Source organism: Trachemys scripta, chromosome 6 (assembly GCF_013100865.1).
Source record: "Trachemys scripta elegans isolate TJP31775 chromosome 6, CAS_Tse_1.0, whole genome shotgun sequence".
NCBI lineage: Eukaryota > Metazoa > Chordata > Testudines > Emydidae > Trachemys > Trachemys scripta.
The window spans coordinates 122,412,099-122,439,796 of NC_048303.1; the positions used below are offsets into that span (position 1 = coordinate 122,412,099).

The 27,698-nt window shown below is 41.1% G+C and overlaps 1 protein-coding gene across 2 annotated transcripts in view; it reads right to left on the minus strand.

The window, feature by feature from the left end:
* Positions 1 to 27,220, minus strand: part of DGKQ (diacylglycerol kinase theta) — a 98,490-nt gene extending 71,270 nt beyond the window's left edge. For both annotated transcript variants that reach the window (XM_034773314.1, XM_034773313.1), the window contains exons 1-5: positions 27,145 to 27,220; positions 8,165 to 8,264; positions 4,060 to 4,145; positions 1,856 to 1,981; positions 177 to 330 (exon numbers count right to left, since the gene is read on the minus strand). In XM_034773314.1, the coding sequence (XP_034629205.1) occupies positions 177 to 330; positions 1,856 to 1,981; positions 4,060 to 4,145; positions 8,165 to 8,264; positions 27,145 to 27,213 (535 nt within the window). In that variant the 5' untranslated portion in view covers positions 27,214 to 27,220. The remainder of the gene's footprint in view (positions 1 to 176; positions 331 to 1,855; positions 1,982 to 4,059; positions 4,146 to 8,164; positions 8,265 to 27,144) is intronic.
* Between the last annotated feature and the right edge of the window lie 478 nt (positions 27,221 to 27,698).

Sequence of the window (27,698 nt, forward strand, 5' to 3'; positions counted from 1 at the left end):
AATCCATATCACGTAGCAGAAGTAGCAGCCTTAGCTAGTAACAGATTAATATTACATCCTCAAAAAAGACATACTACATGATCAGCAACCTTAAAAGATTCAGTTCAGTACTGACGTAAAACATAGTAACTCCACATACTCAGCACTCTATTGGATACCATTTTCAGAGTCTTTACCTGGTTCTGTTTGCAGGCTCTCTGATATTCGAAAACAGTGCATTTTGCTGAAATTGCGAGAAACTAACCGCACACAATTCGGCGGAAGAATCATATTCCTTAATCGTCCAAAAGTACATTCTGGTGGTACAATAATGTAGCAAGAAGCATGAGCCTATAAACAGAAACATCATTAAACACTTATCATACCACAGACAGTAAACTTGTAAAAAAATTAACTCACTGTAACAAAATAGGCAGTGGCTTTGCAAACCGTGCTGGAACCAATTCATACTTTGTGTAAATTGGTCCATCTCCTGTGCAATGAATGGAGTTGCAGCCACTTACATCAGGTTTGATTTTAACTCACTATATTTTTATTGACGTAACAGTGAGAATTCGTAACGTGACAACACTTTTTAAAATATTAAAAACATTCTACTGAAATCTAAAGTTTTACATACATTGACATAAAGGAACAATAGTAAAATTGTTTTGCATCGGAACCATTGGATTTTGCATTCTAGTGGTATTCACAAAGTGGGAAAATGATCAAAACATGGACGCTCGTGTTATAATTAATAGGTTACCCTGTCGGAAGTCGGGGCTGCGATTTCCTCCTGGGGTTTTACTTCCATTGACAAATTCAGGAATTGTCCTTTCTGAAGCTTATGTCATCAGCCCAGACCCTTGAGTAAATTTCTGCCTTACATTTATTCTAGACCATCTATTATCCTTGGAATCAGCTAATGGTAAATACATATGACAAACTGATGAACAGAGCCAATAAAAGAAGTTTGCAAAAAAAATTTAAAAAATTAAAGAAAAAATGGTGATCTGTGTTATTTCAGTTATTTGTTTTTTAAACGTATTTTTGAATATCTAAATAATTCACTCAAAATATACCTGAAACACTGAATAATTGTTAATCCTTAAGATACAGGTAAACTTGCTATTGTAACTTAGTGTGGCAATTCAAAAATACTTTTGTTTTTAATTATTAAATATGTTTTTCACTTCCTATCGCCTAACGATTTGCGTGTTATTTCTAGGCACTGTTTCTGCGTTTCACCCCCTAGGTGACTAATGATGGATGCAGTGACCCCTATTCTACACAGTAGGTTGTATATCAGTTTTAAGTCTGTAACCAGTTTTGGTTCTCTTCTGGATGAGAGGATACTTTTGTTGCATGGGAATCAAACATTAGCAGTACAAAGGGATGACCACAAAATCAAATACACATTAAGAAATGTTGGGAACAATCTCTGGGGTTCAACAACATTCCATGCTGAAAGGGAACACGAGCAGGTTAGAAGGGGGGATTCTATGTAATCAGCATAAATCTTTGTTTCTTTTTACAATTCACATCAATAATACAAGGACTAACTGGTAATATACTGAATGGGTGAGAACCACAAGACAAGAAATGGAAGAGCAGCCATGTACTGAATGAAGAAGCATCAGTTAACTATGCAGTATTTGTACCCCCAAAGATCCTGTTAAGACACAGCATTAAGAATTTCTTAATTTTATCCGCTTATTTTAAAATACCTCCACTTTGGAAACAAAAGGAAACAAACCCCAAACTTACTTTCGCTCTGATTTATCGAGTGTCGTCCAACAAATTCATGGCCAGTTTTAAATACATCAAATTAACCAGGCTTCAATTTCCACAGACATGCCCAATACCGTTTACATACCAGAATGCCACACCACTCACACCTCATGCCAGACAGCACCTCCGACGAGCCACAGGTTTTCTTGCAGACCTCACAGCGAGCACTGGACGAGAGATTTCCCTCCCTCCAGTGATGATGGTATGTGTCCTGAGAAAATGGATCAATCGATTGTATTATACCGAATGGCAAATACAACCGTGTCCCTACATTATTATTTTAAAATTAACCCTAACGGCTTTAGGAAAAACATCACAGAATGTTGTGCATATTTAATGTAATTCATATATAAAATATTTAATTATTTTCCTATTGAAATATGGAGTAAGCAAGTTTGCAGCAGGCCATTAAAATCCCACAGAAAATCTAGGATAAAGAAGTCTCACTGTCCCATTTTCCTGAGCATTGTAATGTTTAGTTCTGTAATAAATACATCAACTTAAGGAAAAATATTTGGCACTTACATAGCACTTTCCATCCTCACAGCTCATTACAAATCTTAGTTCTCCAAATATTCAGAGAGATTAGAATTAGCACTTTACAGTTTAAAAAATTGAGGCGCAAACGTTAAACATTTTGCCTGAGACATAAAAAGCAGCCAGCCTGAGGAATGGGTTTAGAGATCTCAAATGTGTGGCTTCTGTAATAACTCTCTGTGTCCTTGGGGTGTGTCACATTGCTCAAAATGCAGAAAAACCACAGGAAAACGATAAAAGACAAAAACCTCACATCAGCTGGGGGTGAACACTTTTCACAAACTATCACTCTATGTCTGCCCTATCAGTCCGCATCCTCAGAGGAAACCTGCACAATCCTTTCAAAAGATGAGCCTGGGAGCTTAAATTCATAACTTTGCTAGACACTCAATATCATGGCTTGAAAAGAGACAGTGGAGTTATGACTTATTACAACAGTAACCACTAACACACACCCATCTTCCTTTCTTCCCCTAACTGCAGGGGTGTTAACAGGCCACTTCACTTGGAATGGTCCCTTGAAATATGTGTTAACCCCTTATGCTAAACCATCTGTTCCAACCTGTATTTAGCTGTGACACTCTGAGTACATTTCCCAGACCTGAAGAAGAGCTCTGTGTAACTTCGAAAGCTCGTCTCTCTCACCAACAGATGTTGGTCCAATAAAGATATCACCTCCCCCACCTTGTCTCTAATATCCTGAGGCCGACATGGCTACAACACTGCAGACAGAAATATTAATTTTTTATTTCATGTTCTATAAACAATCCACAATGTATTATTCTTACACTAAAGCTATACACAGCAAATGACTTTGCATTTGATCTTTGGCACCTATAGCTACTACAGTAACAGACCCTTTCAAAACGCCTAGTCAGTCTTCAGTACGAGAGAGAGACAGCCAAACATTTTTAAAAGTGGTGCTAAAAGCTACGGGACTACTAACACCCCATGTAGGCCTGATTTTCAGAAGTGCTCAGCCGTCAGCAGTCACTGTTACTCCCATGGAAACTGCTGGTTGCTCAGCACTTCTGAAAATCCGGCCTCAATATCTACTTAATTACCCGAATTTTCAGCAGCCATCTTTTAAAGTTTTGGCCACGAAATCTAAACTAACTGAAGTACAACAGGGAGAAGTGCAACAGCTATCCAATCAGTTGCCCCTTCCCAAAGAGGACACTACAGTTTAGAAATGATCCATCAGTACGAAGGGCACATTGTATTTTGATGGTAATTATATTCGTCCCGCCAACAGGCTTGTACTGCTAGTACTACAGTTTCTCTAAAAATGGTTCACATCATGAGAAGCAAAAAAAAAAAAAACGAGGCAGAAGCAGCCTCGGCGAGAAGAGGGAATTTCCATTTCCCCATCAGCAGACTGCTCTTTGGTTTTTTAAATAAAGCCCGAGATTTTCTGAACATCCCTGGGTATGCTCAACTTCAGCTCCACCAAGCATGTCTAAAATTCATCAGCAACAACCGGCTCTCCACTGGACAAATGTCAGTACCACGTTAGAAAACAAAAAGTAGCATCAGTTCACAACAAAATCTAATAATATACAGGATGTATTTTTCTGTTCCTTATATGTAAGGAACATATCTACCAAAACACTAACACTCACACATTAAGCCACACAACAGAAACTGGAGGAGGATGTTATTGGGGGAGGGGGAAGGATTGAGGTTTGTTTTACATTGAAAGTAACTGATTGTACTTCATTCTCTGTTCTAGCCACACAAGTTAACACTCACATGATCCTGATGCCCATCTTGGTGGCACTGACGACAATCGCTGCAAGCAAACGGGAGACAATCTGTATGCACGTGTAGTTCACACACTGAAAGTAAAAAATTAAACAGGAAATGTCTTTAGCACCCAGGTTTGTTTTATTTTCCTATCTCCCCACATAGCATTTCTCATGCTTTTTACTGTTCAGCAAAGACAGGCAAAATGCAAGAAGTTTATCTCTATTATGGTGTGTGTTATTCAATTTACTTTGCATTTAATTGATGCAACTATTATTTAACTGAAAAAAGCAAGTATGTAGGAAGGCAAAGCTAATTTTGCGCTTAAGTGATTTAATTATTTCTTCCAATAAAGTAAGATAAGAACAACAATTGGCTAGTTTACTATAAGGATGTCTATAGTCTGATTCAAAGAAACCAGTCCTCTTCCCTAATATAATCACCTCTCTCACTTTAAACTGGAAATTTTGCTTTAACAAAATGAGAAAGTAGAGTTCAGGAGACCCCCATTAATAGGAAGGGCAACTTTCTCTATTTTCTATAGCTGAAAAATAATGAAGTCCTAAACACAGAAGAATGGTAGCCAACCACCAAGTCGTATCCCCAAATACTCTGACATGGCAGGGGGACAGGAGGCAGTCAGCTGTAGACATTCCAAAAATCACATCTTCCAAATCCTCCACTCTGCCTGACTCGGAGTCTCATAGAGGTCCCCGGGAATGAACAGACATGGAGTCTGACAAAGTGTCCCTCCAAAGCAGGGTGAGTGTAGCATACTGGGACACTGAACTGTTGTACTGCACGCTTGTAACCTGATGCCTAAATAAGGGACAGGCTTCCTCCTTGCCACATCCCTAGCTGGCCTAGGAGCAGACAGTAAACACACACACACACACACACACACACACCGGTAATGAAATGTGGAGGAGTTTACACTGCCGCTGCCTCTACAGTATGTTGTACCTGTTTGTTGGGAACCAGCGATCCATCATCAGGACCATTACTCCAGCACCTTTAATGACAAGTCTAAAGGACCTGAAGAGTTCATTAGGAGTGTCAAAGAGTTCTTGTAGCACCAAAAGGAAATATTTTTCCATGTGCCTCTGTCTAGCTTGTTAGGTTACCCAGGAAACCTAGATCACCTTTCCACTGAATATACACAAATGCCGTGTGTGCAATACACAAAGCGAGATTACATTAGACAACCCAGATTCATAAGTGGACTCTAAGAGCCAGGCAGCAGAATTTTACCCAGGGACTAACATCTGAAATCACCCATTTTGCTGTCAGATACCAACTTGGATTCCATATTTCAATTTGAACATATTCTAGAAGAAAAGGGGCATATCCATCCCATATAGGAGATCTGGTCCAAATCTCTTTGCACTCTATATCCTAGTCTACATCTTAATGTCAAGAGACAGAAAACCGGACTGTGGGAGGGGGTTTACAGCCTCCCCTTATGCCAGATGTTTTAGAAGTCAGATATGTCCAGCTGTTAGATTTCCACCAGAAGAAGCCTTACTGTGGCCTATGAAGATTTGGATAAGTTTTCCTTTTGGACCAAAAGTAGGATTTTGATTTCCTAAAGGCTGACCTGAAGCTTCAGCTATAAAGGAGAGGCCACTGGCCCATCAGCAAAGTGGAATTCCAAGTCAACAGCTTCAACAAAATGCAACAGAACTTGCATGAACTGGAATGACAAAGTTCTGTAATGACCTCCTTAACAAACACACATGTTAACGTAACAAAATGGATAAAAATGCTGGAAGACACACCCCAAACGTAAAATTACACAGGGACAAATGGCCATGAACCTATTTGGAAGAAGAAGAAAAAGAAAAGAAAATTAGCTATGTTGTAAACAGAACTGTTCTTTAAAAGTGAGCATTCTGGGCAGACAGCAACATTTGTCTCTTCAAATAAATCAAGAACATGAATCTCAGGATTCCACCAAGCCTGCAAACCACCTCTTTCTGTAGCATTAAAGGAATCCATTGTTCCAACCACCTCACACAACTCTGAGAAGAATTCCAGGTCTGACACTGGAGGTCAGCCATGCTGACAGCCATTAACAATGACAGTCATGCTTTCTACAAGAATCATCAAGTTACCCATTCTGTAAACTTAATTTTAAAAGTGCTCTATAAGCAGTAAGAAATAAAGTCAATAAGCACATTCTAGCTAATTGTAGTCCTACACATGGCTGTGGATGTAATTCACCATTGCACATAAGCAAAGACCGTCTCATGTTTAAATCTACAGGAGAAGCAACATTTTTTTTTCTTTTCTGAAAAGAATCCTTCTGAAAACTGCTATAACAAGGTAGTAAGTATGAGATCCCTAAATAGATTAAGTACTTCCTAACTTGACTCCAAATCTGCCACAAAAATTACTTGGTAAAAAAAGATATTGTGCACTTCCAAGGTTGTTATTTGTCAACAATTTAAAAAAAAAAATACACATTTGATAAGGAAAACGTTGACAGTTTTGTAAATTCAACCTGGGCTTAGAGACAAGCTGAGTTCTTTCCATCCACACATCACTACTAGTAATAAAGTTTCTGCAAACCAAATCATGATTTCAGTGAGGTTACACAGGCCTAGCTGATTGGAACATAGCAACAATTCTGTTGTTGGTACACTCGGTAAAGTACGACTGCAGCTCACGCAGCAAAGCTATGTTGGCTCTGTATTATTAACAGGAGTAAAAGCTGGAAACTGCATTGCAGTTGGCAGATATGCCTCCAAATCCTGAAAAGAACAGATTTGTTGAGTAGGAAGGGGACAGTTTAGAGACAGCCACTTTCATAAGAGAAACAGTCTTTAAAAAGCAAGATTTAGAAATGACTGAGGAGAACTGTTAATGTCTCAACTTCAGCCCAGGAGCTTAGGGTCAGAACTGAGTAGCCTTTAGGGCTCTTTCATAATGCATATTTTGATTGTTTAGTTTACAACTGAAGGCCAGTAACTGCAGAAAAGTAGAGGAATTGGTCTGTCAAATACAAAGGCAAGTCATCAAATCAAAACTCATCTCAAGCTATAAGTGCCTCTCTAACTGTCAACAATACCATTTCTTTGAACTAGTCAACATGAAGACCATCAAAAGAGAACACAAGTTTTATCACCCAATTAAAAAAAAATCTTTAAAACTAACTTTATAAAGCTTTTTTCTGATCCCTGATGCTGCTTACAAGGGTCTTCAGAATGGGCCCAAGACTATCCAACATGACTCTAGGTTCATCCCTATTCCCTCTTCCCTCCACGTACGCTCCAACCTATTGTCTCTTCAGTTTCTGCTCTCCTGCCATGCATACAGGGGAACACTAGAGCAGGGATAAAGTTTTCAGCAGTGCCTGTCCGACTCCCAGTGACGTTCATTTTTGAAATGGCCATGTCATTCACGGCCATGCGTGAGTTAGGCAGGTTGCCCCAAACAAGTGCCAACGAAGCCTTCAGACCAACATGTATTTGGTTTATGGCATTTTTTACAGAAAGCTACTTCGGAACATTTTTAGAGTAGAATTATTTTTAGTGATACTATTTTCATGTCCCTTCAAGTGCCCTGATCTACAGACAGTGATAGAAAAGTGAGACTATGTTAAAAGCAGTCTAAAACAGCTTTTCTGTCAAAAGTGTTGGTATTTATTTAAGTCCCAGTATCTCATAAGCCTTCAGGGGTAGGTGTTTGGGCTACACACTAACAGAAAGCTCAGAATCACATTTCTCCGAGGGGAGGAGGCTTGCTTTTGGGCCTGTCACTGACCCGCAGCAGCGTCAACAAAAATTCAAGGACCAGAGTAAAATCAGGGGATGGAATCTACATTTGGTGAAGAGATATATGTTTGCATGTATTTTTGTTCCTTGTTTTTACAGTAACTGTTTGAAGGTGCTCGGTAGTTTGCAATGTTAGTTCAGACACAAAGATTATTGGACAGAATGCAAGTGAAGCAGCCCAGAGTACAAATTAAGTCAAGCTTATCTCATAAAGGCAAAAAGAAAGGAATTTATCTCGGGGTTATTAGCAGCATACGTTATATATTTTTAGAAATACACATATATCTATTTTTATGTGACACAACATGACTGTGCATATACACGTTTTAAATTACCTTCACATCGAAATGCAAGGGACTCTAACTGCTTTCTGCACACGGTGCAAAACTTTCTTTTGTAATGTCCCGGAGGTCCAAAACAATGTGCAACTGGAATCTGTCAATGAAAATATACAGGGTACATCTTTAACAATCACTGTCATATCAATAACTATTAAGAAGAATTCTAAGTCATTGAAACTTCCTTTGTATACTACCGGTATATCCTGCAATACATGACTTTATACTATGTGCACCCACAGAAACGAGGAGGAACACAAATTGAAAACAAATACGCTCGTTTTATTACAAACACCCAGGCATCTCAAAATTTAAAAAGTGAAACAAGAAAAAAGTGGCACTAATGAGGTTTTATTATTGAAATAGTACCCAAAGGCTCCAATTATTATCAGGGTCCCACGCAGAGACATGGTCCTTGCCCTTAAGAGTATTTGAACAGACAAGACAAACACAAACAACATACAAGAAAAATGCCAAAAGATGCATATATATCCAGTGAATAATCTTTTTAAAAATGAAAGATTTTCCTCCATCCCACTATGCTCCATGTCTTTTCGCCCATCTCAGTTCCATTGCTAACTAACTGACCAAGGGTGCTCTCTCCACATGGCCCTCCCAAGGTGCAAACTGACCATTACCCCAAAAGAACAACTTAACGTTGCAATGCCTGGACAGCAAGACATAGGGTTCCCATATTTAAAAAAATAAAAAAGAGGACACCCCACAGGGCCCTGGCCCCGCCCCTTTCCCACCCCCAGCCCCACCCCAACTCCGCCCCTTCCCTGTCCCAACTCTGCCTATTCCCCGCAACTTCCCCAAAGTCCCCACTCTAACTCCCCCTCCTCCCTCCCAGCCATGCGAAAAGGGCTGCCCGAGCGCTACCGGCTTCACGGTTTGCCAGGCAGCCCCCAGACCCTGCACCCCCGGCCGGCGCTTCCCCAGTGCAGCTGGATCCCGGGAGGGGAAGCGGCCAGCAAACCGGTAGTGCTCGGGCTTCGGGCAGTCCCCATGCCTCTGGACCCTGCACCCCCAGAGCCCAGGAGGGGAAGTGCCCGGCCAGCGGCGCAGGGTCCGGAGGCAAGGGGGCTGCCCGAAGCCAGTAGCACTCGGGCAACTCGGCTCTTAAACAGAGCCAAAGAGTCAGGGGAGGAGCACAGGAGTTGCAGGAGGGGAAGTGCCCGGCGGCGGTATTTTTCCCGGACATGTTTGGCTTTTTGGCAATTCCCCCCGGACGGGGGTTTGATTACAAAAAGCCGGACATGTCCGGGAAAAACCGGACGTATGGTAACCCTAGCAAGACACCCATGCCAAACTGCCGCAGTCACAGCTTGAACATCCCTTATTACAGCGAGGTGGAAGACGAACAGATTGTGTAAATTACTGTGCTGAATCACAAGGATGGATGTATTAGTATTATTGTGACACTGGAAGCCAATTCTGTGGCTTGGCTCAAAGAGGAATTGCTCAACTTCCCAGTGGACAGTGGTATCTCAAGATTCTGTAGCTATGGACAACACTAACAGGTTTAACAAAACATTTTTAGTGTCGTTATACTCTTCTTATAAAGTAATGCAACAAAAATCTAATTATTTCTCTCACATATCGATGATTGCTGCTAGATCGGAAGTGCAGGGCCAATGGAAAAAAGCACGGGTGGAATTTCATCTTCCAATACAGTAGGAAAAATGCCTCAACAGTGTTAAACAGTCTTTTAACACTGCATCTTCCTATTCATGACACAGTCTGGATCTAGTAACAATAACTACAGCTAAACCTTGGGACTGAGTCTTTTCTTCAGGTGATACCAAACAAACAACTACAGACAGGAATAAGAACATAAGAACAGCCATACTGGGTCAGACCAAAGGTCTGTCTTCCAACAGTGGTCAATGCCAGGTACTCCAGAAGGAAAGAACAAGTAATCATCAAGTGATCCATCCCCTGTCGCCCATTCCAAGCTTCTGGCAAACAGATGGTAGGGTCGCCATCCCTGTCCATCCTGGCTAATAGCCATTGATGGACCTATCCTCCATGAATTTATCTAATTCTTTTTTGAACCCTGTTATAGTCTTGGTCTTCCCAACATCCTGTGGCAAGGAGTTCCATAGGTTGATTGTCGCGCTGTGTGAGGACATACTTCCTTTTGTTTGTTTTAAACCTGCCACCTATTAATTTCATTTGGTGACCCCCTAATTCTTGTGTTATGAGAAGTAGAAAATAACACTTCCTTGTTTACTTTCTCCACACCAATCATGATTTTATAGACCTCTACCAAATCCCTCCTTAGTCGTCTCTTCTCCAAGCTGAAAAGTCCCAGTCTTATTAGTCTCTCCTCACACAGAAGCTATTCCATACCTCTAATCATTGCCCTTTTCTGTACCTTTTCCAATTCCAATATATCTTTGAGATGCGGTGAACACATCTGCACACGGTATTCAAGATGTGAGCATGCCATGGATTTGTATAGAGGCAATATGATATTATCTATCCATTTCCTAAAGATTCCCAACATTCTGTTCGCTTTTTAGACTGCTGCTGCACATTGAGCAGATGTTTTCAGAGAACTCTCCACAATGACTCCAAGATCTCTTTCTTGAGTGGTAACAGCTAATTTGGACCCCATCATTTTCTATGTATAGTTGGGATTATGTTTTCCAATGTGTATTACTTTGCATTTATCAACCTTGAATTTCATCTGCCATTTTGTTGTCCAGTCACCCAGTTTTGAGAAATCCCTTTGTAGCTCTTTGCAGTCTGCCTGGGACTTAACTATCTTGAATAGTTTTGTATCATCTGCAAATTTTGCCACCTTTACCCCTTTTTCCAGATCATTTCTGAGTACGTTGAACGGTACTTGTTCCAATACAGACCCTTGAGGGACACCACTATTTATGAATGAAAAGTGAAAACACGAAATGGAAAATTTAAAAGGATTCTTATTTATGTATTTAATCCACACTCTGGAGACACTAGTATTTGAAGTAGCATATTCCCGTCTCATTAGTACACTCATACAATAAGCCAGAAGTGCAAATGTCTCTTTTAGACTTTAGAATTCAAATGACTGATGTCACAAAGTTCAGGTATAATTTAGGTTAATTACATTTTAAAATTTAAAATTTACAATTTTATATTACACACAGTGGGCCTCTTGAATTGAGTAATCCACGTACCCTTCATGACAAGCTACGACATCACATCATTTATTATCATCTATGGCTCCATGACAATTAGCCTTGTCACATTCTGATAAAAACCTATCTGAAGTACATTTGGAACAACATTTCACTACGACATTGCACAATAAAAATCATTTCCAGTAAAAATGTGTTAACAGCAGCTTTTAGATGATACATGAGATCACACAAATACCACATTTCCATGCTCACTCCTGCAGATCACCCCACAGAATTATTATTAAGCAAGATCTGACTGTTCCTTGAGTATTAGGATTTTCCTGTATTTGCTAGCAACAATCTGAAATTGATCAGAATCACATCATTCCAGTCAGTTTCTAAAGGGTTTGCACTGGGAAGCTCTAATATAGCAGAACACAGTCATGATTATGCTAAGCAATTCTATTCCAGAAATGTTCATGACAAAGTGAAACAAAGGTTTGTCAGTCACAGGATGGGGAAAGAGATCCCAGGTGATTGGATGGGTACAGAATGATGGGACAGAGACTGACAGATAAATGAAACAAGGGATGGGGAAATCAAAAACAAAGTAAAATACTTTTTTTTTAAATTGCCGGAGCAGATTCCTAACATGAATTGTTGATCTCCTAATCTGAATTAATTCAGGTGGACAAAAGGGGGAAAGAAGATGATGATGATGAAAGGATTCCCTCCCTAAAGGCAAAAATACAACTGAAACACTGTACTTAAAACATATTCCCAGGTATATTAAAATCATGTTTTCCTCACACTAAAGTTACGACCATAGATGCATAAATGTCAATATAATTCCCACGGCAACCATAACTCACAGCCCTGCGCATAGGCACTAGTTTTTAAATTTTCTATTATGACAAAAAATGGCACTTGGGTCAAGTTATAATGATTCCTATACGTATACATGTCTACACTGTAATTTCAAATTTCCTAATATGTGTGTGTAACATCTCAACCACAAGACTGTATTCACATTAGTGCTGGTTAGAAATGTTCAGACGGAACACTTTTCTGTCAGAAAACGTCCATTTGACGGAAGCTAACCGTTCTGCAGCAGCACAGAATCACAGAAATGTAGGGCTGGAAGGGACCTCAGGAGGTCTAGATGTCCAGCCCCCTGTGCTGAGGAAGGATCAAGTAAACCTAGACCATCCCTGATGAGTGTTTGTTCAGCCTGTTCCTAAAAACCTCCAATGATGTGATTCCACAACCTCCCTTGGAATCCTGTTCCAGAGCTTAACTATCCTTACAGTTGGGAAGTGTAATAGCTCGTGTAATCTCTCTTTGCTGCAGATTAAGCCCATCACTTCTTGTCCTGTCTTCAGGACAATCCCTTACCAGGGAAGGTCTGGTGATGAGCTTGTAGTCCAAGTCCTGAAACAGGACTCATTTTGAAATGAGATGCAGTAGCTGTATTAATATTGTGCATTAAAAGTACGGGAGATGGCTTACATGGTCACAAAGAGAGTTGCAATTTCTTGGTTCTCATCAATTACTGAGCTCCTTTTCCAGTCCGATGACACTAAAATCAATTTGTACAGAACGATATAGAAACTTTATCCATGAAATGCCATTAAAATGTCTAAGTGCCAATACAGTCCTGACCAACCCTCTACTGACACAAAGATCAGTGTTAATGCTTATTTCAATGTATACCTTGAAATGCCCTTGAATACCCAGTTTACTTGTGAACAGAGTATTCCCGAATTCTTCATTTCAGCATTTTGTTTCCAGCCATAACTCATGAAGACATCCGAGTACTGTCCTTTGGATACTGTCTTGCCGCGTAACTGGATATTGTCTTGCTGTATTACTTACTATACCATATAGAAATGTAGCGTACACTATAAACAAACTGCTTTTACCATCATCAAATGGCTCTGCTTTCAATAATCTTCAAAGGCCTTTTGTTGCTACCACTATAAACACTATCCTTTACTATGATTAACCTTATTTTCTTCTACATTTATATGATTTACCGACCACGGCACTTCTAAATTATGTTAAAAATTCTTCCTATCGGGTGGCTGAGATGCAAACTACTGTTCATAAAGTAAAATCAAGAGTATTGTGTAGACAGAAACATTAACTGGTATTTGTGGTACGGGGATGACCATTCTGTTTTCAGCTATCTACAGCAGCTGTACTGGCCTTTTCTAATTCTGCTAGGGATTTTCCAATTCTCTTAACCTTTGCGCTACTGATAAGCTCCCAACAATGCCACGCATAATTGCTTCTAGCCTTCAAAAGACTCTCAAAAGTATATACCCCGTCAAAAGACTCAAGGCTTTAAAAGCATTCTCCCTGGGAGAACAATGAGTTATTGGAATGTTAGCTTTTCAAAAATTAACATGACATGAGATTGATTGTAAGCTCTTCAGGGCAGGGCATTACAGTGTTGTGAAACTGGGGACAGGAAAAATCAAACACTGTCGTTCCAGTTGTTTGCAAAGCACTTGACACAATGGGGCCTGTGTGGTGCCATCGGAAGCTGCTAAGATACACTATTAAATAATGAAAAAACAAAGTATGCGCAAAAGTCTGGAAATCCTCAACTAAGATTCGAACAACCGACTTAACATGGTTGCCGTACTCCAAACCACGATCTGCTTTCGAAACAGACTTCCATTAGCTGCCACATGAAGAAAGTGAATTCTGCCTTCCTATATATATTTATTCCACAATAATGGGGAATAATAGGGAAGGCCGGCTGGCCTCGCTCTTATTTAAGGAACTTGGTTTTCTCCTGTGAGTGCTGAAAGTCATCACATCATCATGACAGCCAGTTCTCAGCGTGCCAGCGGGGAGAGCTAACTACCAGCACCACAAAGACATGTAAGATCCTGTATTGTATTCCCTTCTCTTGTGTTATCTTCTGCCCACGGTTTCTCTCTTTCTTACTAGCCTCTCTCACTCCCGGCTTTTCACTGAATCCTGAAGTCAACTATACTGCAGTCATCCAAGCCTGCCTTGTCTGAGGAGAAAGGATCCAACCAGATGACAGCCCTGACCGGATCATAACTAACCAGGGTCAAAGCAGCAGGCGTCTTGGTCGACTACCCAGCCAAAGCATCCACTCGTAACTAACCAGTGATCCAGTGTTCCAAAAATATCAACCAAAGCCATATTTCACCCATCTTTTCTACCCTGACTCCCCTCCACCTTTAGTCTGCCTGCTTGTTAAGAACAGGCTAAGTAGATGCCCTTCACATCAGGACAGAGTAAAATTAACCTTTGCCTTTTCATCAAAGAAAGGCTGTTCTGAAAATAAGAGACTGATAGTTTGACACCAAAAGGAGACAGACTTTCATAAGGTCTAACTAAGTCTGTTTTACATCATCACTCAACCACAGTTTCAATATAAATGCTTGTTTTAACTTCATGTTCTTTCTTGTGTTTAATCAATAAACTTTCAATATGAATGAATCCTTTTGGTTGTTTGCTAAGTAACTGAGTAAAACCAAGGGCTCTGTTTAACAATAACCCAGAACCCACCTATTGCTGTTTAATGTTGGACAGTGAAAGAGTTCATGAACACCTTTAACTCTTTATCCCTTTACGATCGTTATCAATACAACATGTCTTTAACAGAGGAAAACGACTAGGAAATATTACATCTATGCAAAGTGGACGAATTAACATTACTTGAAATAATCTTAATCTTCAGACTTTTCCTGACTTTTAAAGGGCTTGATCTCATAACAAAAACAAAACCCCAAACACCCAACAACCGGCAGAAGTCTCCTTTTTCCAACTTCTTCCCCCACCATGCCATTTCCTCTTTCAGACGATTTCTAATTTGTTATAGCTAGGGCCCTACCAAATTCACGTCTGTGAAAAATGCGTCACGGACCGGGAAATCTGGTCTCCCCCATGAAATCTGGTCTTGTGTGCGCTTTTACCTTATACTATACAGATTTATTTTTCAAACTGGGGGTCCTGACCCAAAAGAAGCTTGGGGGGAGGGGCTGCAAGATTATAGTAGGGGGGTTGCAGTATTGCCACCCTTACTTCTCCACTGCCTTCAGAGTTGGGTGTCCGGAGAGTGGCAACTGCTGGCCAGGCGCCCAGCTCTGAAGGCAGCGCCCCCCCAGCAGCAGCACAGAAGTAAAGGTGGCAATACCATACCATGCCATCCTTTCTTCTGCGCTGCTGCCTTCAGAGATGGGTCAGGACTCCTACAGTTACAACACTGTGCCATTTCAGATTTAAATAGCTGAAATCATGAAATTTACTATTTTAAAAATCCTATGACCGTGAAATTGACCAAAATGGACCGTGAAATTGGTATGGTCCTAGTTTTATAGCCTTTTATTTTTCACCCCAGGATTAGTTACCTTAATTGCCCCTTGTGAAAGAGCTGAAGGTCTTTTGAACAGCCAAATAAGTCACATCAACTGCTTCTCCTTTATCCACTATTTTGTTGAGATGCTCAATAAAATTCTAGTTTACTGTTAGGGTACAAAATATCTTAGCAAGATCTCGATCACATCATGCTCAACTAGATGTTTTAGAATGGTCTTTAATTAATACTCCAACCAATATACCCGATACTGAAGTGACACTCACTGCTCTAATTCCCAGAATAACCCCCAAGTGCCCTTTTAAAAAAGTAGGTACGTTTGCTATCCTCCAGTCTAGAAGCTGGTTTTAATACATGATATCTTATATTTTCAAACAGACTAGCTACAGGAATAGGAGACATGTCTAAATCCCCAGGACTGCTTTGAAAATCATAACACTCTCACCCCCAGTTTCTTCAGAACTCTTGGATGAATGCAGTCTAGTCCTTCTGACTACCTGAAGAGCTCTGTGTAGCATGAAAGCTTCTCTCTTTTACCCACAAAAGTTGGTCCAATAAAAGATATTACCTCACCCACCTTGTCTCTTTGCTATTCAACTTATCATTTTATTCCAGTATTTCTTATTTTGACATTTCAGTCTCTGTTAGTGCCTCATCTGGAAAGAGTAAAAGTCTGGAGTAGATGTCAAGTCCACATCCTATGTGTGGGAGACTCTTTCACAGAAATCATTTAGTTTCTGTACAACATTCATATCTGCCTTGGTTGTTCCCTTGACGCAGTGGTTGTCCAGGGGACGCCTTCCTGCTTCTAATATACCTCAAGAATTCCTTGAGTTTCGGGGTGTGTGGGTGTATTTGTTAGTTTTCTCTCCTAATTTTCTTTGCTTTCCTAGTTTCCATCTTACCAACCACCACTGTTGTTTTCTATTGACTTCACTTGGTCTGGATTTTTATTTTTTGAAAAGTAGGCTTAGTTTGAATAACCTCTAATCTTGTATTTTAACTATACTGGTTTTAGCTTGCCTTCCTGCTTTCTTTTTGGTTAGGAGTACATGCACCTTCTGTAACTGCTATTTATTTATTTTTATAAATTGGGCTAAAGAACACAAGTAGTCTCCATGCTGAGTAACTATGTTAATTTCACCCCTTTTCTTGGGACAAGAAGAATGCAAGTTAAAAGCAATTTCTGGTAAAAAGTCCAAAGTCTTTCTCACATAAATTTTGTAATCAAACAAAAATTAACATTACAAAGGGGTGGGAACATCTCTCAGGACAAGAAACAGATGAATACAGTTAAAATTAGCTAATATAGCCAATACCCCAAATTTCTATTGTGGCTGATGCAAGGGAAACAGTATAAATCTGTACATTACTTCACTGTATCAGAAGCAAATGTATTCCTACAGTTAACCCAATTTGTCTGAAATGTGTCATACAAACAGCAGATTAGACCCACTGTTGGTGGTAGTTCTCAAGGGCAGCCTTGCAGTTGGAAAGCTGATGGTCAATTTCATGCAGTCTGAATACACAGGTCCCCCTAGACCCTATGGTACTTCTATAGCAGAAACCTTTTTTGTATGAGTCATGCTTCTACTTGAAAGAATGACTCATTCAATAGAGTTTTCTGCTATCATCAAGACCTGCTGGAGACTGTTCCTTTTCGCAACATCAAAAGCAAACCTGATAACTGAGAATAAAAGGACACCTTGCCTTTATTACCACTACAGAAATCAATGCTTTTATGGATCCTATTAAGGGAAGAAAAACCAAAAATAAAAATAGAAAATGAAATGACAACCTCCCAGGGAGTATCTATCCTACTTCTAGGAATACTTGTGGCACCTTAGAGACTAACAAATTTATTTGGGCATGAGCTTTCGTGGGCTAAAACCCACCTCATCGGATGCTTATGTCCAAATAAATGTGTTAGTCTCTAAGGTCTCCTCGTTCTTTTTGCTGATACAGACTAACACGGCTACCACTCTGAAACCTATCCTATTTCTGAATGTGAAAGATTGTGAATTCAGAGCTAGTATGTGAATTCTCATGACAGGCTACAGCTATCAAGTTTACAAGAGTTTAGATGGTGTTCTCCTGCCTAGGGAGGTAGCACATGGGGGCTTGGAGGAGGAGATGAAGAATTTGGAGCAGTGAAAACATTTGGAGCAGTCAAAAAATTGTATCAGTTTAAGTTTCCTGTGCTTATAATGTAAGAAAAAAAGTACACTGTGCCTCGCTTTGTTGGTTGGTAGCTCAACAATTCGTCACATCATGTCTCCCACCCTTTTGTGAGGCTCCAGGCAACTGTCTTGTGGGAACAATGCAGCTCACAAAATCCAGGATGAAAAGCAAGAGATCTGTAGGCAGATCCTTCTCAATCAAGGGGGCACATCTGTCAAACAACCTGCCAGATAAGACTGGATTAGTCTGGAGCCTGACCACTTTGAGGACATGCTGCAGACCCCTTTGGCTTGAACAAAACTTTCACACTAAAGCCAAAGAAACCAAAAGGGGAGGAGCGGAAAGAACAGAGTCAAAAAGTTGTATACACACAGGAAAAGGAGAAGAGCAGAAATCTCATGAAGTCTACTAGGGGGGACCTAACTTTGCAGAACCAGAGAAGCACTTAGGCAGTACAACAACTGGCACTAGATGAAGTCCTCAGACAGATGCATCTTGAACATGATTGTTACATGTACAAGTTTATGCCAAGAAAATAGTATTTAAAAGGTATTGGTATTTTAACCTACATGTTTGCTAATCTTCAAATGGTTGACTAAAATTAAATAACTTTTAATTACAATTTTAGATAAACTAATAATTAAGTAGTGATATTAATAAGTTGATAATTTAACTTTCAACTAAGAATTAACTTTTTATTTGTTACAGGATAATGAAATTCACAATCATAAGCCCACAACAGAAGTTTTGACTGTTGTTACAACCTACAACACAAGACCTTCTACCAACACTTATTGCTAAAATTGATACAAATGAAAAATCTCCTAACTGAAAACCTGTCCAGCTTTTGTGGAAGTCAAAATTAAAAAAAAAGGGGGGGGGGCAGTGGCGAGGCTGAATTCCCACTCTGTCACTCCGAGCACAGAAGGTGGGGGCCCGCACGGATTCTAAAAATGAATACTGGCCACTCCAGGCTTGTATTAAACTCCCCAGGTTACAGCTTTTCTCGGACCTTGGCTTGGTAAATACTGCCACCACCCAAATGCAAAAACCCCCTTGGACCCAGGGACGGCTCCAGGAACCAGGTGCTTGGAGCGGCCAATGGAAAGGGGCGGCACATCCAGGTCTTCGGTGGCGGGTCCCTCAGTCCCTCTCGGAGCGAAGAACCCACCGCCGTCTTGCCGCCGAAGAATGAAGCGGCGCGATAGAGCTGCCACCGAAGTGCCACCCATCGTGGCTTTATCTCTTTTTTTTTTTTTTTTTTTTTCTCCCTCACTTGGCCGCTTGGGGCAACAAAAAAGCTGGAGCCAGCCCTGCTTGGACCCAGGTCTGAGGAATGAACTGATGTTTTTTCATACCTGATTTTAAAGCTGCTTACAACATAACTTCAATCTGTCCTGCTCTGTTCCCCCTCTCCAGAGAACAACCACAGACACAAAGGGAAAGCTTCTTTCCCCTTTTAAAAAGTTCTAGGCCTCCCATTGGCTCTTTTGTCAGGTGCCCTTTTCTTTACCTGGATGCCTTTGTTAACCCTTTACAGGTAAAGCAAGCAGAGAACAGCCACCAAGAGGGACTTTATAGCTAGCTGGCTGGCTGTCCATAAAAGGGAGCTATTCCCCCCTCACTCCCCGCAACCTTCATTTATCACAGGGAGAATATATAAACTTTCCTTTTTTAAATCCATGAGTGCTGAAGTCACTCATCTCATACCCAAATATGTTTATATGAGAGGGAGAGGAGAGTTTTATAACCAGTGTCACTAGTTGTGATTCATACAGAGATTGAGCTCACCTGTCCATCTATTTCCTGGCCTCTTAAAACACAAATACACACACACACACACAAAATTTACCACTTTAAAAAAAAACAAAAAATGGAGTTCTCTCATTTCCACCTCTAAAATCACCCCTGTCTCTCACAGGAATAATGTTTGATGTCAGCTGATTTTTAGAACAAACAAAATTCTTCTAGTGACCTGCCATCATACTGACCAGTCTAATCTTCAAAGATCAGGTGGGCTGGGCTGGGTCAATATTGGATGGGACACTTCCAAGGAATGATTTTGATGATTCAACAGGTACTGCTCATCTCACTGACGGGGCACTATTACGGGGCACCATGTCGCTGGAAATGTCACCGCTCAGCAGATGAGCTACAAAGCAAAGCGGGGGTCATTTTAAGTTGCTACGGCACCTCATCAGAGCCCATGATCCTGGCCAAGATCAAAGTTGGTAACTAGCTGCTCTGTTCGACTTCAGATCACCCCGAGTTATGTTTAAATATCCCCTCACACACACACACACACACACACACACACACCCCGGGACATCAGGCCCCAGCAGACGCCGACCCTCCCCAGGAACCGCAAGCATCACCACGGCACTCCGGGCAGCAGAAGCAGATTCCAGTAGCAAGCAGCAACTCCTGAAAACAGAAGTGAGGGAAGGCTGAGGTACCTTCAGACAGGTGATGTCAGGAGATGGCATTCTCCACTGGGATTCTGGACACAGTTTTCTATCCTCTGATAGGCTGTTTGCCCCAACCTCCTCCCACTCCTCACTCTCACCCAGACCCTCCACCACTAGCCTCACTTTCTCCACCTTCCACACTCCTCTCCTCCTTTCCATCCCTCGTTTCCCCAAGCTATCCCTGTCCCGATGTTGTTCCCTCCACCCGAATGTAACACGTTTGTATCTGAAATCTTGGAAGTTATCAAATGCTTGATTTTGATAAATCTTAGTAAGTGATTGAGCACTCTTAGGCACTTCCTTAAAATCTCAGGCAAACGGGGACGGTGATGATGATGCTATTTGGATTTTCACCCCTTTGGTGGAACTCACTCCTGTGAGGCTCCTAATACCGAGGCAAAATGCTACAGTGGTGAAGACTAGATAAAGAGGCATGGAACTGTTACCATCAACCATGGAATGTTTAATGCAGAACGGATTATTAATAGTTTTAAATAGGGATTAACCTAACTCTGTATTTCCCCCTCCCTCCCCCCCTGCACACCCCTTTTCACGTCTTCCAGCAGCTTAGGAGAAATACAACAACTGACAAATACAACCAATCAATTGTGCATAGCTGGAGCCAATGGGGGGAAAATATCAGGTCAACAGACAAGGTCAACCACCTGCTCATGATGTCACAGACCTCTGGAAAGCTGCACTGACATTTCCCTCTTGCCCCCACTCTGTCACATCAACCTGAAATCAGGGCAATAAATCTGTCATTTGTGAAAAAGAAACTTAAACAATGTAAGCTTTCCCAGGGTTCAAAGGGAAATGTCTCTGGAAGGAAAGTTAGATTTCTACCTACTGGGAGCAAATGGTGCTCAGTCAATCACAATTCATGGGCATGGGAGAAGGAGATGCTACATTCACCACTTTCAGTTGTTAAACATCCACCCAAGACACTAGTAGTCTGAAGCAACCGTAGTGACATCTCTTCCGCAAGACAGTCAACAGCAAATTCTGGTCTCTGGGCAACATTTTATGGGAACTATAATCTTGATTTCCCAGTATCTGAATCAGCAAGAAAAAAATTAAATACCAGTATCACACATGCAAGCAACCAGTAACTAATAAGTTCTAAACAAATTACTATACAGAAAACTTGTAAAAGCCTTAATATAGACTTGCAGTTTTAAATCAGTATATGTGCAATCAAGAATTGTAGATGGGATCTATCTCGGCACGCTTTTGTATAGATACCCTAGTTTGCACAAAATTAATATGCTATTGTTGGACTATGACAGATTCTAGTCCACATACAACTCCAGAAATATAAATCTTGGGTAACAATTGCATTAAACACAACTACATTCATAGAATCATAAAATATCAGGGTTGGAAGGGACCTCAGGAGGTCATCTAGTCCAACCCCCTGCTCAAAGCAGGACCAATCCCCAGACAGATTTTTGCCCCAGATCCCTAAATGGCCCCGTCAAGGATTGAACTCACATGCCTGGGTTTAGCAGGCCAATGCTCAAACCACTGAGCTCCTCCCAAAAGTAACATCAAAGAGGACTCCAGAAAGACAGATTTTTAAGATCTTGGTAAGTAGTTTATCACCTGACCCGGGACTCAAACCCTGGACCCTCAGACTAAAAGTCTGATGCTCTACCAACGGAGCTAGCCAAGCTCAGATAACAAGTACTACAAATACCTCGCTTCTCTAAAAGCAAGCATTTATCATAGAAAACTCATAAAAACTAAAAAACTTCTCTATATGGCCACAATCTGTTACATCAAAACAAAAAAAAAATGCAAACATTTCTATGTCCAGGCAAAGCCCGGAGAACACTTACACAACACATAATGTCACCTACATAACCAGGATGAAACACACAGTGAGGATGTGCAGTGTTTCCCGCTAAGGACAATACAGTTAGTTTTTTAAACACCTCAGACAGTACAAAAAGAGTACTTTTTTTAAATGACAAGACACAGAACTAAAACAAACACCCCATGAACAGCAGAAATGGACATTTCGCAAGCTGGACTCTCTACAAAAATAGGTTTTGAAATACTGATTCCAGTCTGAAACACTGAGTGCAAGCAAAAAACAACTTGGTAAGGCATCCGTGCGAATCTCCGAGTCCAGGACTTATCTGAGACTAGCTGCAGTCATGACATCTTTGAGACTGCATGACCCTTTGCTTGATCCTGGAAAGCAAGCTCTGTTTAGGTATGAAAATTTCCATGAGACAATCATTGAAAAACGGTTCTCTGACAGTCTGATTTAACATCAAATGAAACACGGTCACAGATGGACTTTGTCTGTTCCAGATAAAATCCAAGAGATTAAAAATGTAATTTATGTCATAAGTTTAATATTAATACATGAGGAGAAAATGACAGGAAAAATACCCTCTTAACACCGCCTCATACATCAGAGCTTTCCATAAAGAACCACATGTAAATAATCTGAAGGGATGGTGATGGATGCAAAAATAAATTTTCCACATATATTATAAACCATCATCAGTTGTTTTGCTTTGTTATGTTTTTTAATTAAAGAACCATGTTCAATATTTACTTCATGTAGACTACACACAAAACAAGATCTCCCACATGGCAGCCTTCCCTTGCTCAGCGGGCCAGGTTAACAGAAGTCAGATAACCACATCAAGAAAACAAGAACATAACAACGGCCACACTGGGTCAGACCCAAGGTCCATCTAGCCCAGTATCCTGTCTTCCAACAGTGGCCAATGCCAAGTGCTTCTGAGGGAATGAACAGAACACGCAATCATCAAATGATCCTTTCCCTGTCACTCATTCCCAGCTTCTGGCAAACAGAGGCTAAGGACACCATCCCTGCCCCTCCTGGCTAATAGCCATTGATGGACCTAAACTCCATGAACTTATCTAGTTCTTTTTTGAACCCTGTTATAGTCTTGGCCTTCACAACATCCTCTGGCAAAGAGATCCACAGGTTGACTGTGCATTGTGTGAAGAAACTGTTCTGTTTACTTCTGGACTATCTTAAATTTTATATAGCACCTTTCTACATGAAGGTTCTTCAGCCCTTTACAACTCTCTACAGCAACACTGACAGGTGGACAATTCTGAGTGTGGAAAGCTGCCAATTGTTACAAGGCATGCTGCACAACCGTAGGTGTAGGAGAGGACGATCTACAGTTAAATAAAATATGCTATTGTTTGTATTTTGATTGTTTAAGCAAAAATAAAACATCAGATAAAATATTAGAGAAATGTGGGGAAAACAACCTGCACCCAGACACAAATAAAAACAACTAGACTACAATATTGTAATATCCAACAGATTTTAACATTAATACATTCAGACTCATGGTTTTAGTCACACAATTAAGAAGAATTGATATTTTAAATCACATGCCAAATTTAAATGAACAAATCATAGAATATCAGGGTTGGAAGAGACCTCAGGAGGTCATCTAGTCCAAACCTCTGCTCAAAGCAGGACCAACACCAACTAAATCATCCCAGCCAGGGCTTTACCAAGCCAGGCCTTAAAAACCTCTACGGATAGAGATTCCACCTCCTCCCTAGGTAACCCATTCCAGAGCTTCACCACCCTCCTACTGAAGTAGTGTTTCCTAATATCCAACCTAGACCTCCCCCACTGCGACTTGAGACCATTGCTTCTTGTTCTGTCATCTGCCACCACTAAGAACAGCCTAGCTCCATCCTCTTTGGAACCCGCCTTCAGGTAGTTGAAGGCTGCTATCAAATTCCCCCTCACTCTTCTCTTCTGCAGACTAAATAACCCCAGTTCCCTCAGCCTCTCCTCGTAAGTCATGTGCCCCAGCCCCCCTAATCATTTTCGTTGCCCTCCGCTGGACTCTCTCCAATTTGTCCACATCCCTTCTGTAGTGGGGGGCCCAAAAGTGGACACAATACTCCAGGTATGGCCTCACCAGTGTCGAATAGAGGGGAATAATCACTTCCCTCGATCTGCTGGCAATGCTCCTAATAATACAGCCCAATATGCCGTTGGCCTTCTTGGCAGCAAGGGCACACTGTTGACTCATATCCAGCTTCTTGTCCACTGTAATCCCCAGGTCCTTTTCTGCAGAACTGCTGCTTAGCCAGTCGGTCCCCAGCCTGTAGCAGTGCATGGGATTCTTCCATCCTAAGTGCAGGACTCTGCACTTGTCCTTGAATGAATATTTGATCAGTCACACATTTCCAAGAAAAATGATCATTTCTCTCTCTCTCAGAACTTGAACTAGTTAACTGTTACTTCACTGATCTATGACCCTCCCCAAGTTTACTCACAAACTTATCCCTACGTCATGATGTAGCTGACCCAGTTGATGACTTACAGTGCTGTAATATCTGCCTCTTTGCAGAGTGACATGAACAGTAAAATAAATAAAGCATGTAGCCTTGGAAATAGTGCCTGTTGTTGCAGCCACAAGCCCATACACCTAAAACAACACGATCTGGAGCAGTACTTTTCAGCCCAGTGGCCATGATCCAGGGCTTTGGAGTGGAGCCCGGAGCTGGAGCATGGAGCAGTTCTGGAGCTACAGGTTTTTGCCTGGAGCTGGAGCGGAGCCACAGCACAGCTCCAAAGCCCTGCCATGATCCACAAGTAGGTTCACCAGGAGCGCCTGGTAAGTCATGTCCCAGGAGTTGAAGGAAAACGCAGCAAAATCCGATGGACACTAGGATCCAAAAGGTGCGAATGAAGAAGACAGGTGAGCTCTTCTTGCCATCCTTTTCCTGTTGCCTCTGCCCCCCCTACCCAGCACCAGCCACTCATACCAAGCACCCAGATCCACACATCCTCCACCAAAAACGGCCACAGGCTCTTGTCATGACCCCACCCTTAGCATCCTAGTCAATTCATATTCGCATGTTCTAGGTCACACGCGGTGTACAAACATACCTAAGGAAAAGTTTCAATCAGACAGAATGGGTGGGTTTTAATGACATTATGTATAAAAACTTGCAGTTCACATCCGAGATATCAGTATAAAGATGACACTGGCTCTCCATTGAAACATTCCCAAAAGTATCTGATTATCTTCTCTGTTATACCTGTATCAACATCCCTTTGATTCATTGAGACTGATTTAATGACAGATGTCTCTAACTCTTCCAGGTTTTCCTTATTTAAAGCTTTCGTACCACTTAACACTTCACCAGGCATTGTACTGCCCCCATCTTCCCATTTCCATCTTCCTCCAGCTCCATAATACCTCTTTGTGCTCTTCTTCTTTAGTAATTAAATTGAATCCAATTTTTGTGTGTATTCATACTAGTTCTTTTTTGAACCCTGTTATAGTCTTGGCCTTCATAACATTCTCTGGCAAAGAGTTCCACAGACTGACTGTGTATTGTGTGAAGAAATACTTCCTTTTGTTTGCTTTATACCTGCTGCCTACTGATTTCATTTGATGACCCCTAGTTCTTGTGTTATGAGAAGTAGTAAATAACACTTCCTTATTTACTTTCTCCACACCGGTCATGATTTTATAGACCTCTATCATATCCCCCCTTAATCATCACTTTTCCAAGCTGAAAAGTCCCCGTCTTCTTAATCTCTCCTCATATGGAAGCTGTTCCATACCCCTAATCATTTTTGTTGCCCTTTTCTGAACCTTTTCCCATTCCAATATATCTTTTTTGAGATGGGGGCAACCAGATCTGCCCACAGTATTCAAGATGTGGGCGTACCATGGATTTATATAGAGACAATATACAATAAACGAGAAGTCATTCTTCCGCTCTACTCTGCTCTGGTTAGGCCTCAGCTGGAGTATTGCGTCCAGTTCTGGGCACCGCATTTCAAGAAAGATGTGGAAAAATTGGAAAGGGTCCAGAGAAGAGCAACAAGAATGATTAAAGGTCTTGAGAACATGACCTATGAAGGAAGGCTAAAAGAATTGGGTTTGTTTAGTTTGGAAAAGAGAAGACTGAGAGGGGACATGATAGCAGTTTTCAGGGTGTCATAAGGAGCAGGGAGGAAACTTGTTCACCTTAGCCTCTAAGGATAGAACAAGAAGCAATGGGCTTAAACTGCAGCAAGGGAGGTCTAGGTTGGACAATAGGAAAAGTTCCTAACTGTCAGGGTGGTTAAACACTGCCTAGGGAGGTTGTAGAATCTCTATCTCTGGAGATATTTAAGAGTAGGTTAGATAAATGTCTATCAGGGATGGTCTAGACAGTATTTGGTCCTGCCATGAGGGCAGGGGACTGGACTCGATGACCTCTCAAGGTCCCTTCCAGTCCTAGAATCTATGAATCTATGAATATGATATTTTCTGTCTGTATCCACCGCTACAATTAAGACTCAAAAAAGGGCACACGTGAACAAAAATGTTAAGATGCACCAACCTACAGAAGTCAAAAACAGCTCTTTCATTCAACAGCAAAGGCTTATCATCCTCTATTGAAGTGTAATTGCTGTAAAAAATGTGGTAATGTCCAAAAACCTTGCTCAGAAAACCATGTATAAGAGTGTACTGTACCTCTGCACCTCATCTGAATCAGTTACCACATTCAGGTATGACAATTCTACCAGGCAATGACACACCATTAAAGCACTTTGGTAATCTTGAAAAACGCTGTGTTGCGTTCCTTAAAGGCAGTTTGTGCATAACCACCTATTCCAGGCAGGTTCAGAAGGGCTTAGATTTAAAACTTTTGTCATGGAAAAGATATAAGAGTTTGAACCAATGAATAACATTTAGCTTATATTAAAATCATTAAATTAATGAGCGAATCTATTTTTTTTATAATTAATTTACTAATGAGAAAGATATAGCAAATAAACTTGAGCCACTGGCCAGGTAAAGTATATCATAACACATGCCGACTCACCCTTACGAGACTTGACGCAACACACGAGCATGGTATCTTCACATGCTTGAGGCACTTTTCATGAGACATAAAGTTGCAAACTGTGGAAATAAAACATGCATGTTTCAAAAACGTGAGACTTTTCTTTTTCCAAAGCAGATCAAATATATTCAAGAACCACTTTCTAAACTGTACTATTACTAATGTCTCAGGGTTTGAGAACAGAGTTCATCCTATCCCTGTATTGCCCATTCTCCCCTTCCCAGCTGTCAAAGGAGCCATGTCCCCCCACCAGCACCACACTAGGGGCCTTCTACCCCAAGCAGCTTTAACTACAGGGAGCTGCTTACAACCAGAACCAGCCCTAGGACACGGCCCAAGTGGGTGGGCTGTGTACAGAGGAATTCTTCCCCCTGCAATTCATGACGTGGAGGAGGACTATATGGTGGATAAACATGGATCAAACCCACTGGAGCAGTGGAGAAAGAGACGACAAAGCATAGGCTGCTTAGAGTATTGAAAATGAATTGCAATTTTTATTGCAGAAGTCATTAGTAACACTTCCATGTAAATTT